This window comes from Amphiura filiformis, chromosome 17 (assembly GCF_039555335.1).
Source record: "Amphiura filiformis chromosome 17, Afil_fr2py, whole genome shotgun sequence".
Classification (NCBI taxonomy): Eukaryota; Metazoa; Echinodermata; class Ophiuroidea; order Amphilepidida; family Amphiuridae; genus Amphiura; species Amphiura filiformis.
This window is the reverse complement of record NC_092644.1, coordinates 58,690,424-58,710,744: the sequence shown is the minus strand read 5'-3', so window position 1 is coordinate 58,710,744 and position 20,321 is coordinate 58,690,424. Positions and strand designations below refer to the sequence as shown.

The following is a 20,321-nucleotide window of genomic DNA, read 5'->3' as shown; positions in this document are numbered from 1 at the left end:
CAAAAATTAATAAATCATAACATATTCCACATTTCCACTAATAGCAATTCCATCATAATTCTCCCAAAACAAACATGGGTCAATTTTAGGAATTTTAATTCAAGGTGTTTAATTCTGTGTTATGGTTGACCAATCAATCAGTGCCTTTGTCGGATCTGTAATGGTGAAGTCCAAATACTCCTGCATGGACTTTAATTGTCAAACTTCTTTGTCCAACTATGGTTCACCATGCAGTTGACCATTCAGCGTCTCTGTTTAATTCTGTAATGGTGAAGCCCTCCTGCATGGATCTAAATTGTTCAATTTCATCATCTTAGTAAGGTTGACCAATCACTGTCCTTGTCTAATTCTGTAATCACTCCTGCATGGACTGTTCAATTTCATCATCTTAGTAAGGTTGACCAATCACTGTCCTTGTCTTATTCTGTAATCACTCCTGCATGGACTGTTCAATTTCATTGTCTACGTATGGTTCACCATACAGTTGACAAATCAGTGTCTCTGTTTAATTCTGTAATAGCGACATCCAAGCGCTCCTGCATGGACCTAAATCGTTCAACTTCATCATCTAACACAAATGTGACAGTCATACCGTTCTGGCCTGGTTTCCTCCCAGCTTTAGAAATCTGATGGATAAAAACAAGTCAAATTCATCTATAGTATGAGGTGTAAAAATGTTTATGATACAGTCTGTCACAGATTAGAACAAGACAGTTTGAGCTAAAAGTAACATCAATTCTTGGTATTGAAAATAAATTGTGCCATCTATCGACTAAGCGATATAGGCCTCAAAGGGCTACTTCCATCAACATCATATGTTGGTCCCTGTGTGATCGCTGTAGTACATGTGATGGTAGGGTACATCTTGGTTTCACCGGCTTCCCCCAGTGATTCCAAGAAAATACTTGCAATCTTTATCAGCCCAGTCATTGATTAAAAATAGTATACATTAAAAATAGATTCGAGTCTGGCAATCTTGCTTAAAGCAATTATCGGATTACCAATTCTAATTGTCAGGCATTGAATTGAACGCAATTCTTTTTAAGCTTATTCGTATGAGAATAACACTCAGCCCCCTCACACATATACACCATGGTTGAAAATGAAATTAAAATCAAAGAAATATCTCGCTAAAATTCAACTATTCCGATCAGTTTCCACAGGCACTTCTGGGTTTGGATGCCAACAATACCCATGATGCATTGCGATTTTTGGCAGATTTCGCTTTGTCAATAGGTGGCGCAACAAATTATGAATACCAAGAATTTGTTACTCTTTACGCTGTATAAATGTGTGTGCGAAAAAGTTACCTCAGCGCGTTGACGTCAGTCACTGCCACATTAGAGTGAAAAATGGTATAGTGTATGTATACTTTTGTGTTTTTATCCTTGGTATGACTTACATAAAGTGAAATGAAATGCCGGGGGGGGGTACTCAAGTTTGGTTCTGGTAGGGACATGCCGCTGAGAATTTGAAAGTGGACCCATAAAAATACCAATTTGGACCCATTTATATACCGAAAGTCAAAATTTTTGGCCAAATTTAACCCAAATTGTCTTAGTTTTTACAAATTTTCCCAAAATTTTGGGAAAATTAGGGCTATTTTCCGAAAAAATTGAAAAAAAAAAAAAAAAAGGACCCATTCATATACCAAAAAAAAAATTGAAAAAGGGGTCATACCCATATTTATGCACGTCCCGTATGGTCATTTGTACCCCCGGATGAAATGCAAGGAATCTTACCATGTTTTCAAATTGGTATAAATTATCCTTTGCTGGGAAATCATAATGAATCACAATGTCAAATCTCATTTTAGCTAAGCCAACTCCTAATTTCCTGAACTTTGTGACAACCAATATACCCTTGTCTAAATGCTGGAACTTGGTACATGTCCTTTGCCTGTAAAGCAACACAAGAAAGATTTCATTTAGTTTTTTCTAGTGTTTAGTCCCGATTTGTAATGTATAAGCAGTGTTAGTACAGGCCCAAGTACGGCACTATGGGTTTGGGATTTTCTGTTGCTACATTAGTGGAAATGATAAAAATTTGATAGGTTCCATTTTTTTTATGCCCCCTGTGGTTCACACAAGGGGTCGAAGGTCACAGTGGGGCCAAAACTTTAAAATAGTTATCCCACCATGTTGTAATGTATCTCAAAATGTATCTCAACTTTTCTGCGGTGCTTAGTTCAGGAGTTATAAGGTTGGTTGGATAGGTCAAATTTCAAAATTTTCATACAGGGAGGTCAAAATTTAAAAATTTTTCCAATTTCTTCGAAATTACTCCCTTAATATAGGAAATCTCGAACATATAGTTTATTCACATTTTTGGTGTAATTTTTATTGTCATGTCCCCCTTCAGAGTTAATGCAGCCAAAGTCCAATATAAATATGTACATGCATAACCTTTGACCCATGATATAATTTGCGATTGAATCAGTGCATTTTGAAATTTTAGCCTGTGTTGAGAGTTCATACCACTAAATCCGCCTGTGAAGCGGTTTCCGGTAAAAGTTTATCACGCCTATAGTCCCATATTTGCATAAAAATTGAAGAAAATCGGTACAATATTAACAATTTTGGTGTTAAAAATCGTGTTTTACTAGATTTTGTGAATGTGATCTCTGCAAATTTGAAAAGAAAATGCGAAAATTTGAGTGATGTTTACGATTATGGGCACATGAACACACGAGGTCAAAACGCGGTTAGCAGTCGGATGTCATTACGGTTTAGCTACCTGGAGACTTTTTTTCAGCTCCGACCGGCGATTAGTTGAGAATCGACGGTCATTATTTTCCCTAACTTTACTCTTGCAGCTGGTATTCCTTATCAATAACACCATATGCAGCGGCATGCGAGGCATTTGACTGGATAGTAAAACTCGATGTCTCAGACGATGCACTAATTGTTGTGCTGACCATGAAGTGAAAAAGTTACGCACTGCATATAGTTCTCAGTAAATAATTCAAACAAACAAATATTATAATAATAAATATCAATCTGAAATACATGCAATGCATTTCAATTGATGTGGCATTTTCTTCTTTGAAATGATCAACAACCCGCAATAAACACAAATACTCCCTTTACGATGCATCACAATAATAGTAATAATCATATTAATGCGCGTCAATGAATGTAAACAGTTCACCAACAACATGATCGATCATCGGTTGCAACATTATTCTTCGCGGCAGAATTCAGGCGTACTGTGATTGAAACTTCAATTTTGCCTGCAAATTATATACTTTTCTGTGAGTATGATTCTTTATGTACACTAAAATTTGATTGTATTAAAGAGTTAAGACCGACTGGATGATATTATTCATTCGCTAGAACTTCGAAAGATGCTTCAACTTTCATGACACCTGAATCTTGAATCGTATTAGTAAAACATGTGTGTATTGGCACAGTGCCATTGTCATCGCATCATAAAATGCTTTTTGAAGTACATTGTATAATTTGTAAATATTAGGCTACATGCTGTAACATGCATGCATGCAATGATCCGACTTTTTGTCTGAAATGGAATGGAGTTTGCCAATGCTTCTAAAATCATTGGACTAGTTTTTTAAGACGAATTCGAGAGCAAGCATAAAAATACGTCAGTGATGATTACTACACACTGTCCATGCACGCTTCGACCCCTCACTGTACTTTGTTATTAACTGGTTGGATTTGACTAGACTCTAACTCAGGGAAAATAATTAACACAAATTCACATGAAGCTGATATTTTGCAATGGACAGATATTTTTAATTTTTAGGCCTTGGTTGAGACTTGTATTAAACAAGCTTATTTTTTTTAACACCATTCTTGTTGTCTTTTCTTTTTTTTTTTTTTTACAGGTCCAGAATACCATATCAAATTAAACACATGTATCAGAGATGTATGTCAATGCAAATACCATTTAGTTGGAACCAATATAGACTATGCAGGTGTTTGTGGGTTTTAATTCATTTGATACAAGAAATTGAGGAGCAACAATGAATTCTTGATTAGAAATGATCAAACTACTCGTACTTCAGTGAATCGTGCATTTGCATGTTGAACAAGTTCACTGCAATGTTAATTGAGAAATAATTGCCTAGCTGTGAAGTGTGAACGTTAGAGGAAATTTCCTGCAGGATTTTTAGGATGGATCTTATTTATTGTACTTGATATTGAGAGTTTCCGTGAGAGTTCGAGGTCTAATCGAGGATTCATACACAAATAACACAAACCATACTTGATGAACACATTAAAATGCACAGATGAACAAAAGGACACTACGGTAATAATACTAATATCAGAACAGCATGAGAACAATTTATATTATTTTGATTAATTAATACTAATTACAAAAAAATTGTGTCTAAAAACTCTGTTCTATATAGGGCCCTACGCCTACCAGGTTCTATGGATGGACAGACAGACAGACTGGTTCGGTCAATCTGGATTTTTTTCTTCTGGAAGTGGGTATATGATCACAAAAATATTGATTTAAAAAAAATACTTTCGGTAAAAATTAACACTTAACGCCAAAATACGACTGTTTTTTTAATTCTAATTCATCTAAAAAAATCCAAAAGGCTAAATCTGGGTTGTTCGGGGCTGTAGAACGGGGTTTTTTCGTAGCCTGAAGTACACTCCAGGTGAATTTTAAAGGAAATGTTACCAATGATTTGATATTTTTTGTATGTACTGTATTTAATTTTATGAGGACCTGAAATTTGTGAAATTAAATCCCATGTGAAATATAAAATTTACATTGAAGCTAATAGTAAATCTTCTGGATTCGTGCTTTAAATCCCTCAAAATATCCTGCATTTTCTCAATTTGTGAAATAAAGTACCCGCGAAATTTAAGTGTTTTACAATATGCATATACTCAGGACCAGGACTTTTGAGTATGGTATATACATGTAGTATGAGATCATAATGATTTTGAATTTTGAAGCACACTGAATAATAATCACATTTCAGATGGACGGTAGACGATGGTAGACCTACATGTTAAAATTATTGTAAAAAGACAATATGAAAACGCGGGGGGCACTCAACTTTGGAAGTGACGGTATGTGCCTGTCAATAGGTCCCCTTTTGAAGTCGACTATACCCGATGACCCCTTTTTTTTAAAAAGCCATACCCGATGACCCCCTTTTTTTTAGTTATGGCTACCCTATGACCCCCTTTTTGGTTGCGGCTACCCAATAACCCCCTTTTTTCTAGAATAGCATCATAAAAATGCAACAAAAAAATGCCGAAACTGTCAAATGTTTTCAAAATTATGCCGAAATTTTCAAAATTTTGCTCCATTTTTTCAAAATGTTCTACCCGATGACCCTTTTTTAAATCTTATACTCGATGACCCCGCTTTTTCAAAATATTGTACCCAATGACCCCTTTTTTATTTTGTTTGTACCCAATGACCCCTTTTTTAAAATAACGCTTTGTACCCGATAGGCCCCTACTTCAGCGACTCGGTAGGCACATACCCGTCACTTCCAAAGTTGAGTGCCCCCGATGAAAACTAAGATGTAATAACAAAGTGGACGAATCCTCAAAATATTTTTTTCTCTTCATTTTTTCCTGCATTTCAATATAAATGTTATTATTATCAGCCAGAAAAATAAATAAAATAAATTATAAATCAGCCAAAAATAAATTAATGTGTAGCTTCTGCATCTGTTCTCTTTGTTGTATTGTAGACCATTAAACAAGTATTTTATGTAAATTGCTGAAGTTTGGCCGTGTTGTTTATCCAATTCATTCAACCATGTGCCTTCATCATCCTTGGCCCGGCGCGACCCGACCAGCGTCTCTCAGGTTCATTGAACTGGTAGCGATTGTTTTCGACCAATGAAATAGAGCCTCATAAATGCACAAGCACACATCGGTAGTCCCAAAACCGATCGCTTGTCGCTCAGTGTCAGCGATGGGAGTGTAAAATCAGCTTTTAATTTACAAAGGTCATGGACACGAGACGGATGTATTTCGATGTAAACATCAACGCCCGGGGTTGAATGACTGACTTCAGAGTAGGTATGCCACATGTGTAGTATGAACGCAAATTTAACATGGTTGGTGGGTTGGGGTGTGCAAAACTTTGAGTTTAAAAATAACTTTCAAGAGATTTGTTTAAATTTGAGTTTGAACTGTCATGCATACCGATCCCGGTGCTGCGTGCAAAACCACATACCTTTGCAAAATATGATATTTTGCATATGCAAAATTACATACTTTCCAAAAGTATGTAGTTTTGCATATGCAAAACTACATACTTCGGCAAAATATGTAGTTTTGCATATGCAAAATATCATACTTTACGGTCACTATGAAAAAATACAAGTTTTGCTGGGAAACCCCGTGCAGTTCGTGTTTGTGAATAAGGGCGCATGTCACAATGATTGGTAATTTTAAAATTTCAAAGGCAAAATACTAATAGCGGATAGTGTATGTAACCGAAATGAATTAGCAATATCTGTATCTGTCTCCACAATCTTAAAGTATTAGGCTACATATAATATAAATTATTCTTTGAAAGTAGAGAATATTAGAACAGTGACCGTATCCATTCTGCCCCTAAAGCGCCGATACCGAATAACACATACACGGCCTTGACCTACGGTTGTATATATTGTGAGGGATTTGCATGTTGGTCAGGTAGAAGATAAAGATACAGAGTGACCTTCAGCTTCTCCGTGTTTGGTCAGACCTACATTTGTTTTGTGTACCGACGGTATGATATATTGATAGGCGTAGGCTGCATGGGGTGTATATCCTACATAAATTAGTGTCCTTGTTCAAACCTGAGACTAGTATACCTCAGGCTCAAACACATGTTTTACATTTAAGTACGCTGCATGACTGTATGTTTCTGTTTTCATGGATGATTATCCTAATGTCTAATAAATGATCAGGGACAGTAATTTGGTAGTATGCACCCTTACAACACACATCATGCGGTGTTTTTTATGCAAAATAAAAGTTATGCAAAACATCATACTTTATAAGTATGTAGATATGAATGCTATACCGGGAACGAGTCATTGGGCGAGACAAGCGAATCAAGCCTGCCGATACGTCTACTGTTATTATAATACTACTCATGAATATTAATGCAACACACTCGCTTCCTGTTAGCAATCGATTGAATTATGTTTTCTGCTGTTCTGCATGTCGATGACGTATGGGCAGCATGCTCTCACACACGGCACACATACATATAAATAAAATTAAGATATTTTGTATTTATTAATTTATTTATTTTAATAAATTTAGACATTTTTTGTATTTTTTTATTTATTTTATACTTATTATCAATTGTAATGTTTATTTTTATTTCTCTATAGGCCTACTAGGCCTATTTATATAACTCGTTTATTTATTTTTATTATTTTAATGTTTTATTTATTTATTTTATTTATTTATTTAAAAAAAATCATAGGCCAAGGCTCAATTAGTGAAATCATGTTGGTTAATATTCATAAACTAAAATTAAACTCATTTTAGGCCCTATTTATTTATTTATTTATTTATTTAATGTTTATTTATTATATTGCAGTTTATTATTAAACTTTTATTATATTGCAGTTTATTTTATTATATTCTTTAGTTTTATTCCCTTTTATTCTATTCTATTTTTTCAATTTAGTTTACTTTTAAAATTATTTCAATATTCTTTTTTCAAACTTTTATTTTACTATTTCATTTTATTTCAAACTTTGTAGTAACCTGTTACTTGATCACAGTGTGTGGGGGTGAGTGTATGTGAGTGTTAGTCAATAACCATTCAACTCTCTCAAGTGCAAAGTGATGTTGTGGTGAGAAAAGCCAGGTCATTGTTATTAATATTCATGAGAAGTGTTATAATAACAATAGACGTATCGGCAGGCTTGATTCGCTTGTTTGGGCGAGTCATATTATTAAAATAATAATATTAGAATATGCCCTTTGCCAAAATTATTGAGTTGATTCCAGCATGCCAGTGAACACCGGGTATACTGGGGAAAGACCCAGAAAATTGAACAAAATAATACTAGCGTAGCATGCGAGGAGAACATCTTGAGTATTCGAGGCTTTTACCAACTTTTAGTGTATACGATACTAATGTAACTGGGAAAGATTTACCGACATTCTACAGTCTATGGAGGGACTGTGTGGACAAGTTATGGTGACCTCGCAATACCTCCGGCGTGTTTACGCTAGAGGTGAGCTCCCGTCTGAACATAGATAGTGACTGAACAAGCCTAAACAAAACAAAGTAGTTCCGTCCATGGTCCATGAGCAAGCTTCACACGCCCACCTGTTCATACTGGTCAATAGTGACAGCTGATGGTGCACATGCTGCGTAGCCCATGGCAATACTAGGCTGACAGGCTCATGACAGGATTTTTTCAAAAGTCTCCAGGTAGAAAGACGTAATGTAAACACGGGAAAATCTAGCCTTTTTATATAACGCTAATTTTCTCAAAAAGTAGACCTAAAATGTTGTGTCATTTTCAGATATGTAATGCAGAATTTTGTTCCGATTAAGATGATATCAAATATATATTTTAAAGTAAGAGGTAACTCGACTTATGGCCTAAAACGCAACCCTTATTTTGCACGTAAAGTCTATGGAAAGCTATTTTGTGTTATGTACCCTTGAGATATTTGACCTTTGATCTAGTTTACTCTGTAACTCCTGAACTAAGCACCCTAGTGCAATATGACAATTGACTTTTATATTCCTACCAATATGCGAAACAATTTGAGGTATATTACAACATGATAGGACAAGTTTAAATTTTTCTCCCCATTATGACCTTCGACCCCTTATGGGAAGCACAGGGGGCATAGAAAAAAATGGAACCATTTTATCATTTGAGGGTAACACAAAATAGCTTTCCATAGACTTTACATGCAAATTAGGGGCCTTGAACTTACGTCCAACTTTGTTGGTGAAGAGGCCATTATAGTCCATATAATAGTGTTTGATCATGGAAGAAAGAGATGGTTTGACTTTACCCATAAACTAAAGAGATACAGACCAATCACTAACAGGCAAAGTCCCATTATCACCCGCTAAATAAGGGCCTATTATTCCATGAAGTACGAGAGACGAATCTGCTCTACACATGCCGCAACCACTATGACACAAAACGCGCTATCGCATTCTGAAAAGGTACGCAACGCTGGCTTTATTTGATAGACACGCTCAATCAAATGATCGGCCCTCCTGAACATGTGAGAATTTTCGGCAAACAAAGCATGGGGACTTTTTGCATGTTGGTGAATGGACTGTATATTTTGCAATCTTCTACATACTTTTCTTCACGTGACATTCCCCAATAGATAACATGGGCGTAAAAAAGTGTGTTGTCTCCACATGTCAGGGCGACTGCTTTACACTTCCATGCTTCGCCTACAATTATCAGCACCTGTTGTAAACACACACTAAGTTATATACATGTAGGCTACATGACATGATCTGTGGTCCATGGCGGCCAAAGCGGGCAAATTTGAAATTGAGATCAAGGCAAAAATATGGAGTAAAAAAACTATAAAATACATAAGAATATAGACATCACAAAAGTATGCCAGACCTTTGTTTTCAGTATAAGATAGCCGTTTGTATAAGGTAATAAATTCAATTTTCCAAAATGCCTCCTTTGGCCTCCATTGACCAGATTGTGTCACATAAGCCGTGTTCAGACGGGCTAAGGGGTAAGTTCGTGTTAAGCTAACACGAAGCTACCTCTGAGGTAGCTTCATGTTAGCGCCCGTCTGAACAAGTATCGTGTTAACTACCTCGAATCTTAACACGGAAGATTTACCACAGAGAAATCTCTGTGGTAGCGCGCTAACACGAAGCGATCGTTCCGTGTTAGTGCCCGTACGAACAAGATTCCGGGGTAAGCTTGACCTTATGGATACAACACTTACAATTTCGCAGTATTTTAAATTTCTTTAGCATAAATTCACAATAATTTATCTCAGTTTCTCACCGAGAATGAACATGATGAAAGAAGCACCACAAAAAAACAAAAACTAACAAAACAAAACATTAACTGGTCAAATGAAGAAACGGAAGAGCTGATAAGTGTCTTGAAAGACATAGAAATTGAGTGGAGAAGAAAATAGCAGCTAAAAAACACGTGTAGGACATAATTGCCTTGAAACTAAGAGACATCGGCTTCCACAGTGTACTTGCAATATAGCAAACGGCCCTATAAACTTCCAGGAAATTCCTATATTTACCACGAAGTAAAGACCGAGCCGTGCAGCTAACACGGAGTGCTTAGAGTTAAAGACCATGAGGAAGGACCGTGTGGACAAGTTTCCGTGTTAAGTCATGACCTTGCACTACCTCCTATATATGGTTAGAATTGAGTAAATAATGCTAGTGGCATATATAGCTAGGGGAAAGACACATGCCCTGGGCGCCGTCTTAGGTCGGCACTGAATCAATCAATTCAGTGCCTCCTAGGTCTATTCTGCACTCCTTCCAAGTGGTGCATTTAAGCTCTTAGCAAGTCAACAGTTGCTGTCAGGGCCCCTTGCTATCTTGGCCTTCAGGGCCCCTAACTAAATAATGCTAACCACAAAAGGAAACAAATTTTGATGTACTTGTTATTTGTTATATCCGTAAAGTGGAATATTCCAATGGATATGTCGATAACATTTACAGACGTCCAATAGCCTTACATTTACAGGTAACTCAAAAAGTTAATTAATATCTTGATCTAGAGGCACACTATCTATGATTTTCTACTGAGTGACATTTCTACACCCTCTGTGGTCGGGAATCGTTCAACCGGAAGAAGTGATCATCAATCAATATTCTGATGATGCTTTTCGACCATGAAAAGCGAAACCGTCAAACTAGTGAGTAAATTTTGGTTTTGTTTAGAGGAAATTGTATATTTATTTATCTTCAAACCTGATGAATCTATTCAGAATGCTTAGAACAGTATAATACAACAATTGGAAGCATCACATCACGAACAAAGAACTGTATGGTGACCTACCGAAACTTTCACAGAAGATCAGAGAGAGGAGGACACGTTTTTTTGGACACCAAAACATGCACACAGAAAACCTGGTAGACCCCCTCTAACATACGTGGATGTATTGAAACAGGACACTGGACTGGATGTTATGGATTTGGGAACGGCCATGCAGGACAGAAGGACTTGGCGTGCTGTTGTAGTTCGAGGACACCACTCATCTTAAGCAAGTAAGACAATCAAATGCCTTTTTGAGATCTGGTAAAAAAGATCCAGCTGCAATCAGCAAATCTCTTGTTGTCTCTTTAAAGGGTGGTGCAATAATTATGAGCCCCGGGTGGTGAAATTTTCAAATCGCTTGCCAAAAATTGCTTGCCCCCCTTTTGGCCTGCTAAAAATCTTTGCCCTCCCCCCTCCCTTTGCACATGCCAAAATTTTGGGTTCCCAATTTGCAAACTTTAAATGGTTTAGCTATGCTATGGTGCAAGCATATTGAGCAAGAAATATTTTGCATATTTGAATGTGTCTAGTGTTTTCCTAAGCCTTTTTAGAGCGTGTTATTTAAATGGTGCAGGATTGGTACCCCCTAATGTGTGCCAAAAATTGCTTGCCCCCTCAGCTGGCCAAAATTTGCTTGCCTGCCCCCTCCCCAATTATACCTTCCACCAGGGCTCATAGTTATTGCACAGCCCATAAGGCATAGCGCTGCATGGCTGTACCACACTTACCCTTTTTGATTTGAGAAATTCCATACAATCTAGTAGATGTTCTTCTTTCTCATACTCTCTCAAATTGATGTAGTAATGTTTAGAACTGTGCCTGGCCCGGTGCAATACACCATGATGGTCAGATGCATTGCAGTTGATATAAGCAAACTAAAACAGAAACAAACAGGACACATTCATTTATTTGTTACTTATTCAGGAAATCATTGTCGGTTGAAACACATAGTTTCCGAGAAAAATGTGCTTGAAGGAATGAATATGTTACTAATAACGGAGTCTATTATACTCCTCCTCTGTTATCTCTCAGTGGCCCAATTCCACTTGAAATTGACGATTAAGGTTCAAACTAGCAGCATGACGACTGATATTGGACTCTGTCATATTGACATAAACTTAAAAAGTTACCTTTTCAGAGTCTGAGTTGAGCAAAGACGTAGCTTGCGACGCCATCACCACGTATTCATTCAGTGTAGTGAGTACACACAGCCCCACTGACAGCGGTTGGTGAACATAAATCTAATCACCAGCATGACATCAGTTTGGACAATGTAGAAGTTATCGGTGGGGAGGATAACTTTTGGAACCGAAAGATCAGAGAAGCCTTAGAGATCAAAGACCAACACTCAACAGGGATGCTGGATACAACCTGCCCGCCATCTATGACGATCTGCTGTCACCGGGTGGTCAGGTGACCGGAGGAGTGTAAACACTGCGCTGCATGAAGACGCCGTGATGGCGTCGCAGGCTACGTCCTCGCTCAACTCAGACTCTGAAAAGGTAACTTTTTAAGCTTAAGGTTCAAACTATTAAACTGTATCTTTAATTTAGTGAAAAAGGAATATTCTATTAAAGAATATAGCTAGCTCTAAACCTTATCACTATGAGAAATGGAAAATTAATTTGGAAAAATTTGGAGAGATACTCAGGAGCAATGTGTGCGAGGCATTTAAAAGTTAGAGTAAGTAATTGATGCTCCCATCTACAGCCAATTTTAACCCAATCCAGGTCTTTTATCACATAGACATAATCTATGTACCATCTACTAGAACCCTTGTGAATGTCAAGTTCACAACTTGCATACTTGGCCTGCATTCCTGAGCAAGTGTGTCTATGTGACATACGTGTAATGCAACAAAAAAGAAAATATATGTATAGTATCCATATTTTTAAAGAGTTCTGGTTATGTTAATCACTGATAATCCCTTTAACCCCTTGGACACTACTGGTCATCTAACAGCATTTCTGATTGGTTGATAACTTGAAATGCTCATTTCAATTGCCAATTATGACTAGGCTTTAAACTATTTATGGTCAAACTTGCATTTGCAAATGACATAATTAATACCCTCCTTGATTGGTTCAAACTTGGACATAATATTTCATTTTGGCCAATTGGCAGGTAGTTCTCATAGGGTTAAGCGGTCTTTCTTTGCTTACTTCTTGTGACTTGAAGAACTGTCTACAGAGAGGTCTAATCTTGTCATGCATTGGAGCACTGAACAGCAATACTTGTTTTTCATGGGCTGCTTTCTGGAAAACCATATCTAATTTCCCTCTTAAATCTGCAAGAATAAAAGAAAACAAATATTTGCGGTATGTCCTCAGGCAACAAAACAAAAAATCTCTTCTACGGGCAGAGGCACTTGCCATGCAGAGTTGTAGTCGATCAGAATATTTTGTTTCATTATTATTTTCTGGAAGAGGCTCAGTGACCTTAAAAAATCACTGAACGCTTGAAAAATTTGAAAAATTTTGCAAATATATTTGGAAAATGTTCAAGTTGATTGCGATGCGTGTGATCCAATCATATTTTATTATGTAAAAACGCGAACGCAAATTGAGGTCATTAAAATCTCACAATTGACTGCAAAATGCGTAATTGTTTGTAAGTAAATACAGGTATAAATAACCTCCGCATGCGCTGTATTGTGCATTAAACAAACTGCACGCTACCATATTATTTGCACAGATTTGTTATTGGTTGTCCTGTTTTAGCCTGATTGATTTTTGGAAAAAAATTGTTTATTTTTACAAACATTTGAGGACAATTTTGTGTTATTTTGTAAAGTGAAGAGATCAAAGTGACGGTTATGAATGAGGTTAATAACTTTGCATCAGTAATACGTTGGGCATTGTGAAAAATCTAAACATTTTGCTTTGGACCTCGGGATATTCCTCGGTTCCAAAGGCAAAATGTTTAGATTTTTCACAATGCCCTCCAAATAACCGAGGCGCAGTTATTAACCTCTAAATAGTGAGCATACAAGATTTGTGTGAAATTGTGTCTACTTTACTCCAACTCTATAACTGACCTTGGTAAGCTACAAATCTCCTAGTTCCCAGCATAAAATCGCACACAAAGACGGCAAACACCTTGATATCATTCAGACGTAGAGACTTTTCCCGTACTAGATCTGTCACTCTCTGTAAGCTTCCCACAACAATGTGAGGGCATTCGTACTTAAGCACCCTCCTGTTTTCATCAAACATTGAACCATGCCTGAACACAGCCACCTTGATGGGGGACTCAAACATATTTGTGGAGAAACTCCTGTAATTTTGACCAATATTACGAGCTTGTTTTTTGTTGTTGCATATTATTATCATGGTTATCTGTAAAAAAAGAACACAAACACCTCGCAAAAGTCAACATTGGGCTATTCAGGTTAAAATCCATACATATGGAAGACATTACCTTAATCTTGTACACAGGCAGTGTAAATTTTCAAATGGAGTTACCTTAAAGCCTTAATGTATGATTTCCGTCAAATTTAAAATTTGTTATTATATATTCAAAATGCTGAAATAATACTAGTACCGTACTGACGCGAGTATAGTCCCACCTTCGAGTAAAGTCCCACCCCCAAATTTTCGAAAAATTTCAGAAATTAGAAAAAAAAAAAAGGAAAACAAATTCGGCTTTGGAGTGTCACAGGACCTAGACCTAAATGCTAGGATCATTCATGGTTGACCTAAAAAAAAAAAAAAAAATGTTTTGTATTTTTAATATGAAAATTGATACTTGGTCTTCATGTCATAATCTATTAATGATTTCAAAATGCATTCAAATTCAATGCATTTTGAAATCATTAATAGACTATGACATGAATACAAATTATCAATTTTCATATTAAAAATACAAAATATCTTGAAATTTTTTTTTTTTTTTTTTTTTTTAGGTCAACCATGAATGATCCTAGCATTTAGGTCTAGGTCCTGGGACACTCTAAACCTAAAAAATAAAAAACTTACATTTTTTTTTTTTTTTTAAATTTTTTGAAATTGAGTATAGTCCCACCCCCAATTTTGAAAAATGTTCACCCAAAAGCGGGGTGGGACTATACTCAGCGTCAGTACAGTAATAATTTTCGGGAAGGGTTTCTGTCAATTTTGCACTGAAATAACAAGGTAAAGTGAAAGAAACCCTACTAGTTATTTAGGGGCTGTGCAATAATTATGAGCCCTGGGGGAGGGTAAAATTGGGAGGGGGGGCAAGAAATTTTTGGTGAGCCGATAGGGGGTGGGGGGTGGGCAAGCGATTTTTGGCACACATTCATGGGCGCCTTTTAATAAAACGCCTAAAAGGCTTTTTTTTTTGCGGTCCGAGGGGGGGGGGAGTGATTTTTGGCGGGCAGAGAGGGGGGCAAGCGATTTTTGGCAAGCCGTTTGGAAATTTTACTCATAATTATTGCACAGCCCCTTAGGCCGTTTAACATGCAGTTCTATGGGAGGACATAAAGTCATAATCATGAATTATGACTTTATGTCGAACTTTGCTCTGTTGACCCACAAACACAACAAATTTGGCTGATTCCATTTAGGTGCAAGTTAGAACATGTGTAAACACATCCAAATAACATAGAGAAATATATAAAAGTGTTATGTATATAAGAGAGGATGGTTTAGTATGAATACATTTCATTTCATTGTATTTGCCAGATAAAAACATTAAACATACAGTAAACGCACATACAATGATTGCACAATATTAAAAGCATTTTAATGTTAAAACATTTTCATGGGGAAGAATTGACCAGCAATTAAACATGACTTAAAAGGCAAGATGAGGAATCCAAAAGCCCCATTGGTGTGCAAAAACAGGAGAAGAAGACAAAGAGCCTCTAGCAGGGATAGCTAAGAGTAACAAAAGTCACTTTTAAAGTGGTTAAACCTAAAAGCTCTGCACAAAACAACACAAGTGAATATAGCACAAGGGAATTATTTTGTCCATTTTCTTGGGCATCAGTCAATTACAGAATCCTACACTAAGCAAACATATTTGAAAGCAATATGAGTATTTTTGTTGTTGTTGCTGGTTGTTATCAGTGGCGGCAGCAGGAATTTGGGGGGGGGGCATGGTGGGGGAAAAGTGAATTTTTTTGGGGGGGAGGGGGGCAAAATCAACAAATTTTGCACAAAATTACCACAAAAAGTAGACATTTTTGTTTTTGTTTGTAATTTGGGGTTTTTTCTTGCCCCCCAGCACCAGTGGTTGTTATTTGAGTGTATGGAATATACATCATAGAGACCAACCAATTACTACTTGAACAAATTTTAATCTTTACCCAGAGCAGCCAGCGCACATAAATGTTGAAAAAAACCCAGTGCATCAGGCCGGATTCAAACTAGCGACCTTTGTATTACTAGCACAACACTCTGCCAATTGAGCCACAGAGGCACACTGGAGAGGAGCGGAAGATGCTGTTAAAAATTGTTTATGTGCACCGACTGCTCTGGGTAAAGATTAAAATTTGTTCATCCTATCAACCCAGAGATCTCCATATAATTTTCATTTACTACTTGCCTTGCCATCTTCTGGTGTAAAAGTCTGCAGTGTTGCCAGTACAAGTGCCACATTCTGCCCCAATCCACCCTTGGCTTCACACAATAAATGTTTATTATTGATGATGGGAGGAATGGTTTTGCATTGAACTGAAAAGGAACAAAAAATAAACCTGCAAATTGAATTATGGAAAAGTGATTGGACATGCATGTCAAGAAATTTTTGACTCCAAAAAAAAACACATTTCTGATACAGTAATCAATTAAGAGACCTATCAACAGGACTGGATTTGATGTCAGAAGAAAAGACAAACATGTTGGAATGTCATGATGCCATTTTTTGGCCTAGTCATCATCATCCTAAGCCATCGTTGACCCACTGCAGCAGAGATGCCAATCTTCCTATTTTAATCGGAATTCCGATTTTTTTAGTATTTCTCCCCAAAAAAATCTGATTTTCTAAAAAAAAAAAAAAAAAAAACTTTTTTTTTAAATTTTCAAAAAATATTTTTGGCCAAAAAAGCAAGTTATAGGCCCTAAATTACTTGTTATTCAAGGTTGGAAACCATAGAAATACTGCTACTTGAAAAAATTGCCAATTTTATTTTACAAAGTTAGATAAAGTTGTATATTATGATTTTTTGGGATGAAGGAAGCATTTTTTCAAAAAAAAGTCTAAAACAGGTTTTTATGTTAAAAATTGCCTTTTGGGGTGCTAATTCTGCTAAAGAGTGCACACCAGTAAATACAAGTCTCCTACACCCTGGGAGAAAAAAATCAGTGTTTCAAACGAGGAAACATGCAATACGACTGAATTAAATCCATTAGAAAAGGCTTAAAACCCAACTATTAGGCCCTGATTCATATTTAATCCTCATTTAGGCCTGGGAAATAGATTGTCTGTGAAAAATGAGCAGGATCTGACTTTTTATTACAGTTTGGCTAAACTTTCAAAATGTGTTACATTTCAGAAACACCAAGCTATTCGTAAGGTGGCGTACGCTGTATGGGCTATAGGGTGATCTAGTCGGCAAAAAAATGGAAAAAGTGGAAAAAAATGCTGGACTCCGTATATAATTTCTACAATAGATGACTTCATCTGACCTTCGACTTGCAGAAAGGGTAAGTTTTGAAGAACTGAGTCGCTCTGGAGTCAAGAAAATGACGTTTTCCTGGACCCTGTTTGTACAGAAAGTCAATGGGAGCTATTTACTGGTATGCACCCTAAAGTTGCCTGGGCTTAGGTACCTAATTTGCATATTTTATGGTATAATTTTGAGAAAGCAAGCCTTGAAGAATATTACATGTATAATAGATAGTCTTCAAGGCTGTTATCTAGGCTTGTTTTCTCGAAATAACCGTATTTTTTAATCCATTTGAATGTAATTTTACCCTCAGAAATGGTGTCTCCTGCAATGTAAAATGTGTAGAAACCCTCTGGCTTTGAGGGGCTTCGCCCCCTCAACCCCAACCGGGCCTTTGCCCCTGGACCCCACCAGGGGCCCTTAAGCGGGCCCCTGGACCCCATGCCGTATGACGCGAGAGCTCCACTCGCTTCGCTCGTTACGCTTCGCCAATTTTCAGATTTTTTGGCAATGAGTCACTGGCATCTCTGCTGCAGGGTGAAGGCCTCTCCAAGGTGATGCCATTCTAATTTATCCCATGTCTTTCTCATCCAGGTTACATCAAGACATTTTGTAATTCATCCCTCCATCTAACTTTCTGCCTTCCTTGGTTCCTAGTGCCATTTCTAGGCATCCATTCTGTAACCAGTTTGGTCCATCGTCCATCTGATGTTCTAGCAAGGTGACCAGCCCAAGACCACTTCTTTTGTTTCATAGTCTGGATGACATCGGTGACCTGTGTCATGCTTCTGATCCACTCATTTGTTTTCCCGTCTCTTTTTGTGATCCCGAGCATGCTCCATACTGTGTTGAGCTACTCTCAACTTCTGCTGTATTCTCCGAATCATGGCCCAAGTTTGCAGAGTCGGCAAAAAACAATTGAAAAGAAATAAATAAAATACTAAATGAACTGGGTCTTCAAAATTCATCAAAATAAAGTAAAATCCATCATAGATTTACCGTACAACGCCTGTCCTACCTCCCATTGCAGCCATGATACCCAATCACCCATCCCAACTATGCAACATCGCAATGATCGCGGGTTTTTTGAATGGGGACGTTGAAGGGCGACTACAGTAAAGGTAAGATTCTTGTGCTAAAATTACAAAGCGGAGAAAAGCGGAATTTAGCATTTGTAAAGCAGAAAATTCTTGGCTTTACATTATGATGTTGCATTCAATAATATTAGCCTACGTATACTTTACTTTTACTGTCACTAATATAATTATATAAACTTTTTCATAACAATTTTATACTAGTATTTTGATGTAATAAATATGAGTATAATTTTGAGTTCAACTGAATGCTTTCATCATGATTAATAACATGTTTTTATTTATCAAAAATCGACTATGGCATAGTCTACAGTCCATGATGAAAAATCAATATGACAGACAACACACACAAAGAGTAACAACATAGACAAGGCGATTCTCCAACCACAAGTCTCAACTGCTTTCACGACCACCTGTTTTTGCTATTACCGGTACTTTTGGTAACAGAAGTACAAAATCTAAAGATATGGGTAGTGAACACCACCATAGCAAATATTCATTTAAGACAATTGTTTTCCATTTTCAGCTAATTTTACAAGTTGACATCAATGACCTTTAGACCTCAACATGCTCAATGTGAGCTTCAACACCATCATTACTTGAAAGTTCCCATTGTGCAGCTGTTCCCAAGTTTGATATGAAATTGGATTGATTGAGCCCTTTTATTAGAACTTGCTTTTCTGGGACCCATCTTAGGAGTAAACAATGTGAAGGTGGTATGGGTATGTGCAGCAGTCGAGGGTCCCCTTTTCAGGCTCTCTGGCAGTTTCTTCAGACCCACATTTGGATCATGCTCCAGTTCTTTAGCCTCACCTTAAGTAAAAGTCTGACAATTTCACTAGACCCAAAAAATATGTTGAAATTTCAGTTCAAAAGCCCACATGCTGCCCAAAATTCAGTTGTTAGTTCCCAAAGTTTGGTACCAAACTGCCCCCTGGGAATCAAAAGAGACCATGACTGTAACAAGTGTAAACAACACACACTAAACTGAAATAACAAGGTAAAGTGAAAGAAATCCCACTGGTTATTTTGGCCGTTTTTTTGCAGTTCTATAAGAGGACATAAAGTCATGTTGAACTTTGCCCTGTTGACCTACAAACACAACAAATTTGGCTGATTCCATTAAGGTGTAAGTTTGGACATGTGTAAACATTACAAATGTGTCACAAAATCAGGTAACCAATTTCATATTATAAGATGGTACATTATGGCTTGAAATAAATAACACTTGAATCTCACCTTCAGTGGGATGTTTAAAACCAATTTTTGCAACTGCTTCGATGAGTTCAGGTTTCAACTTTAAATCTTGGAAAGTAGTACTGTGAGTTTGAGCCATGGTATCCAAGTCTGAAACATCTGAGAGTTCATCTGAGGAGACGTCCGAGAGCTCATCTGCTGCCAAGGCATCTGCAACAACTTCTGTGGCTTTCACTTCTGACACTGTTGTATCTGCGATGACTTTCTCATACACGTCAAATGCATCATTCTGTTTTAAAATGATTATCCATTGTATAAAGAGTGTTATTTTCTGCAAATTTAACCTCTGTGCAATATACCCAACCATGTGCACTTAATGTTTAGTAGTCAGTGTATTTAGGGGTGACTTCAAACCCAACCACAGGTCGACTGCCAGCATCCTGGCAGAACTGGCCATTGGCGTGGT

At 37.0% G+C, this 20,321-nt stretch overlaps 1 protein-coding gene across 1 annotated transcript; it reads right to left on the bottom strand.

The window, feature by feature from the left end:
* Window positions 1-377: 377 nt before the first annotated feature.
* On the bottom strand, window positions 378-14,306 carry LOC140138483 (ATP-dependent RNA helicase DDX39A-like). Its single transcript, XM_072160367.1, has 6 exons — window positions 14,010-14,306; window positions 13,135-13,259; window positions 11,701-11,847; window positions 9,291-9,403; window positions 1,743-1,899; window positions 378-626 (listed from the first exon to the last, which is right to left on the bottom strand). The coding sequence occupies exons 1-6, from the start codon at window positions 14,302-14,304 to the stop codon at window positions 474-476; spliced, it is 990 nt and encodes a 329-aa protein (XP_072016468.1). The 5' UTR covers window positions 14,305-14,306; the 3' UTR covers window positions 378-473.
* Window positions 14,307-20,321: the final 6,015 nt, after the last annotated feature.

Coding starts and splice junctions, on each gene's coding strand:
- LOC140138483 (XM_072160367.1), bottom strand. CDS start 14,304: ATGATAATAATATGCAACAACAAAAAACAAGCTCGTAATATTGGTCAA. Junction 9,404..11,700: donor AATTTCTCAAATCAAAAAGG/GTAAGTGTGGTA, acceptor TGTTTACAACAG/GTGCTGATAATTGTAGGCGA. Junction 1,900..9,290: donor GGAATGTCACGTGAAGAAAA/GTATGTAGAAGA, acceptor GTTGCTTTACAG/GCAAAGGACATGTACCAAGT.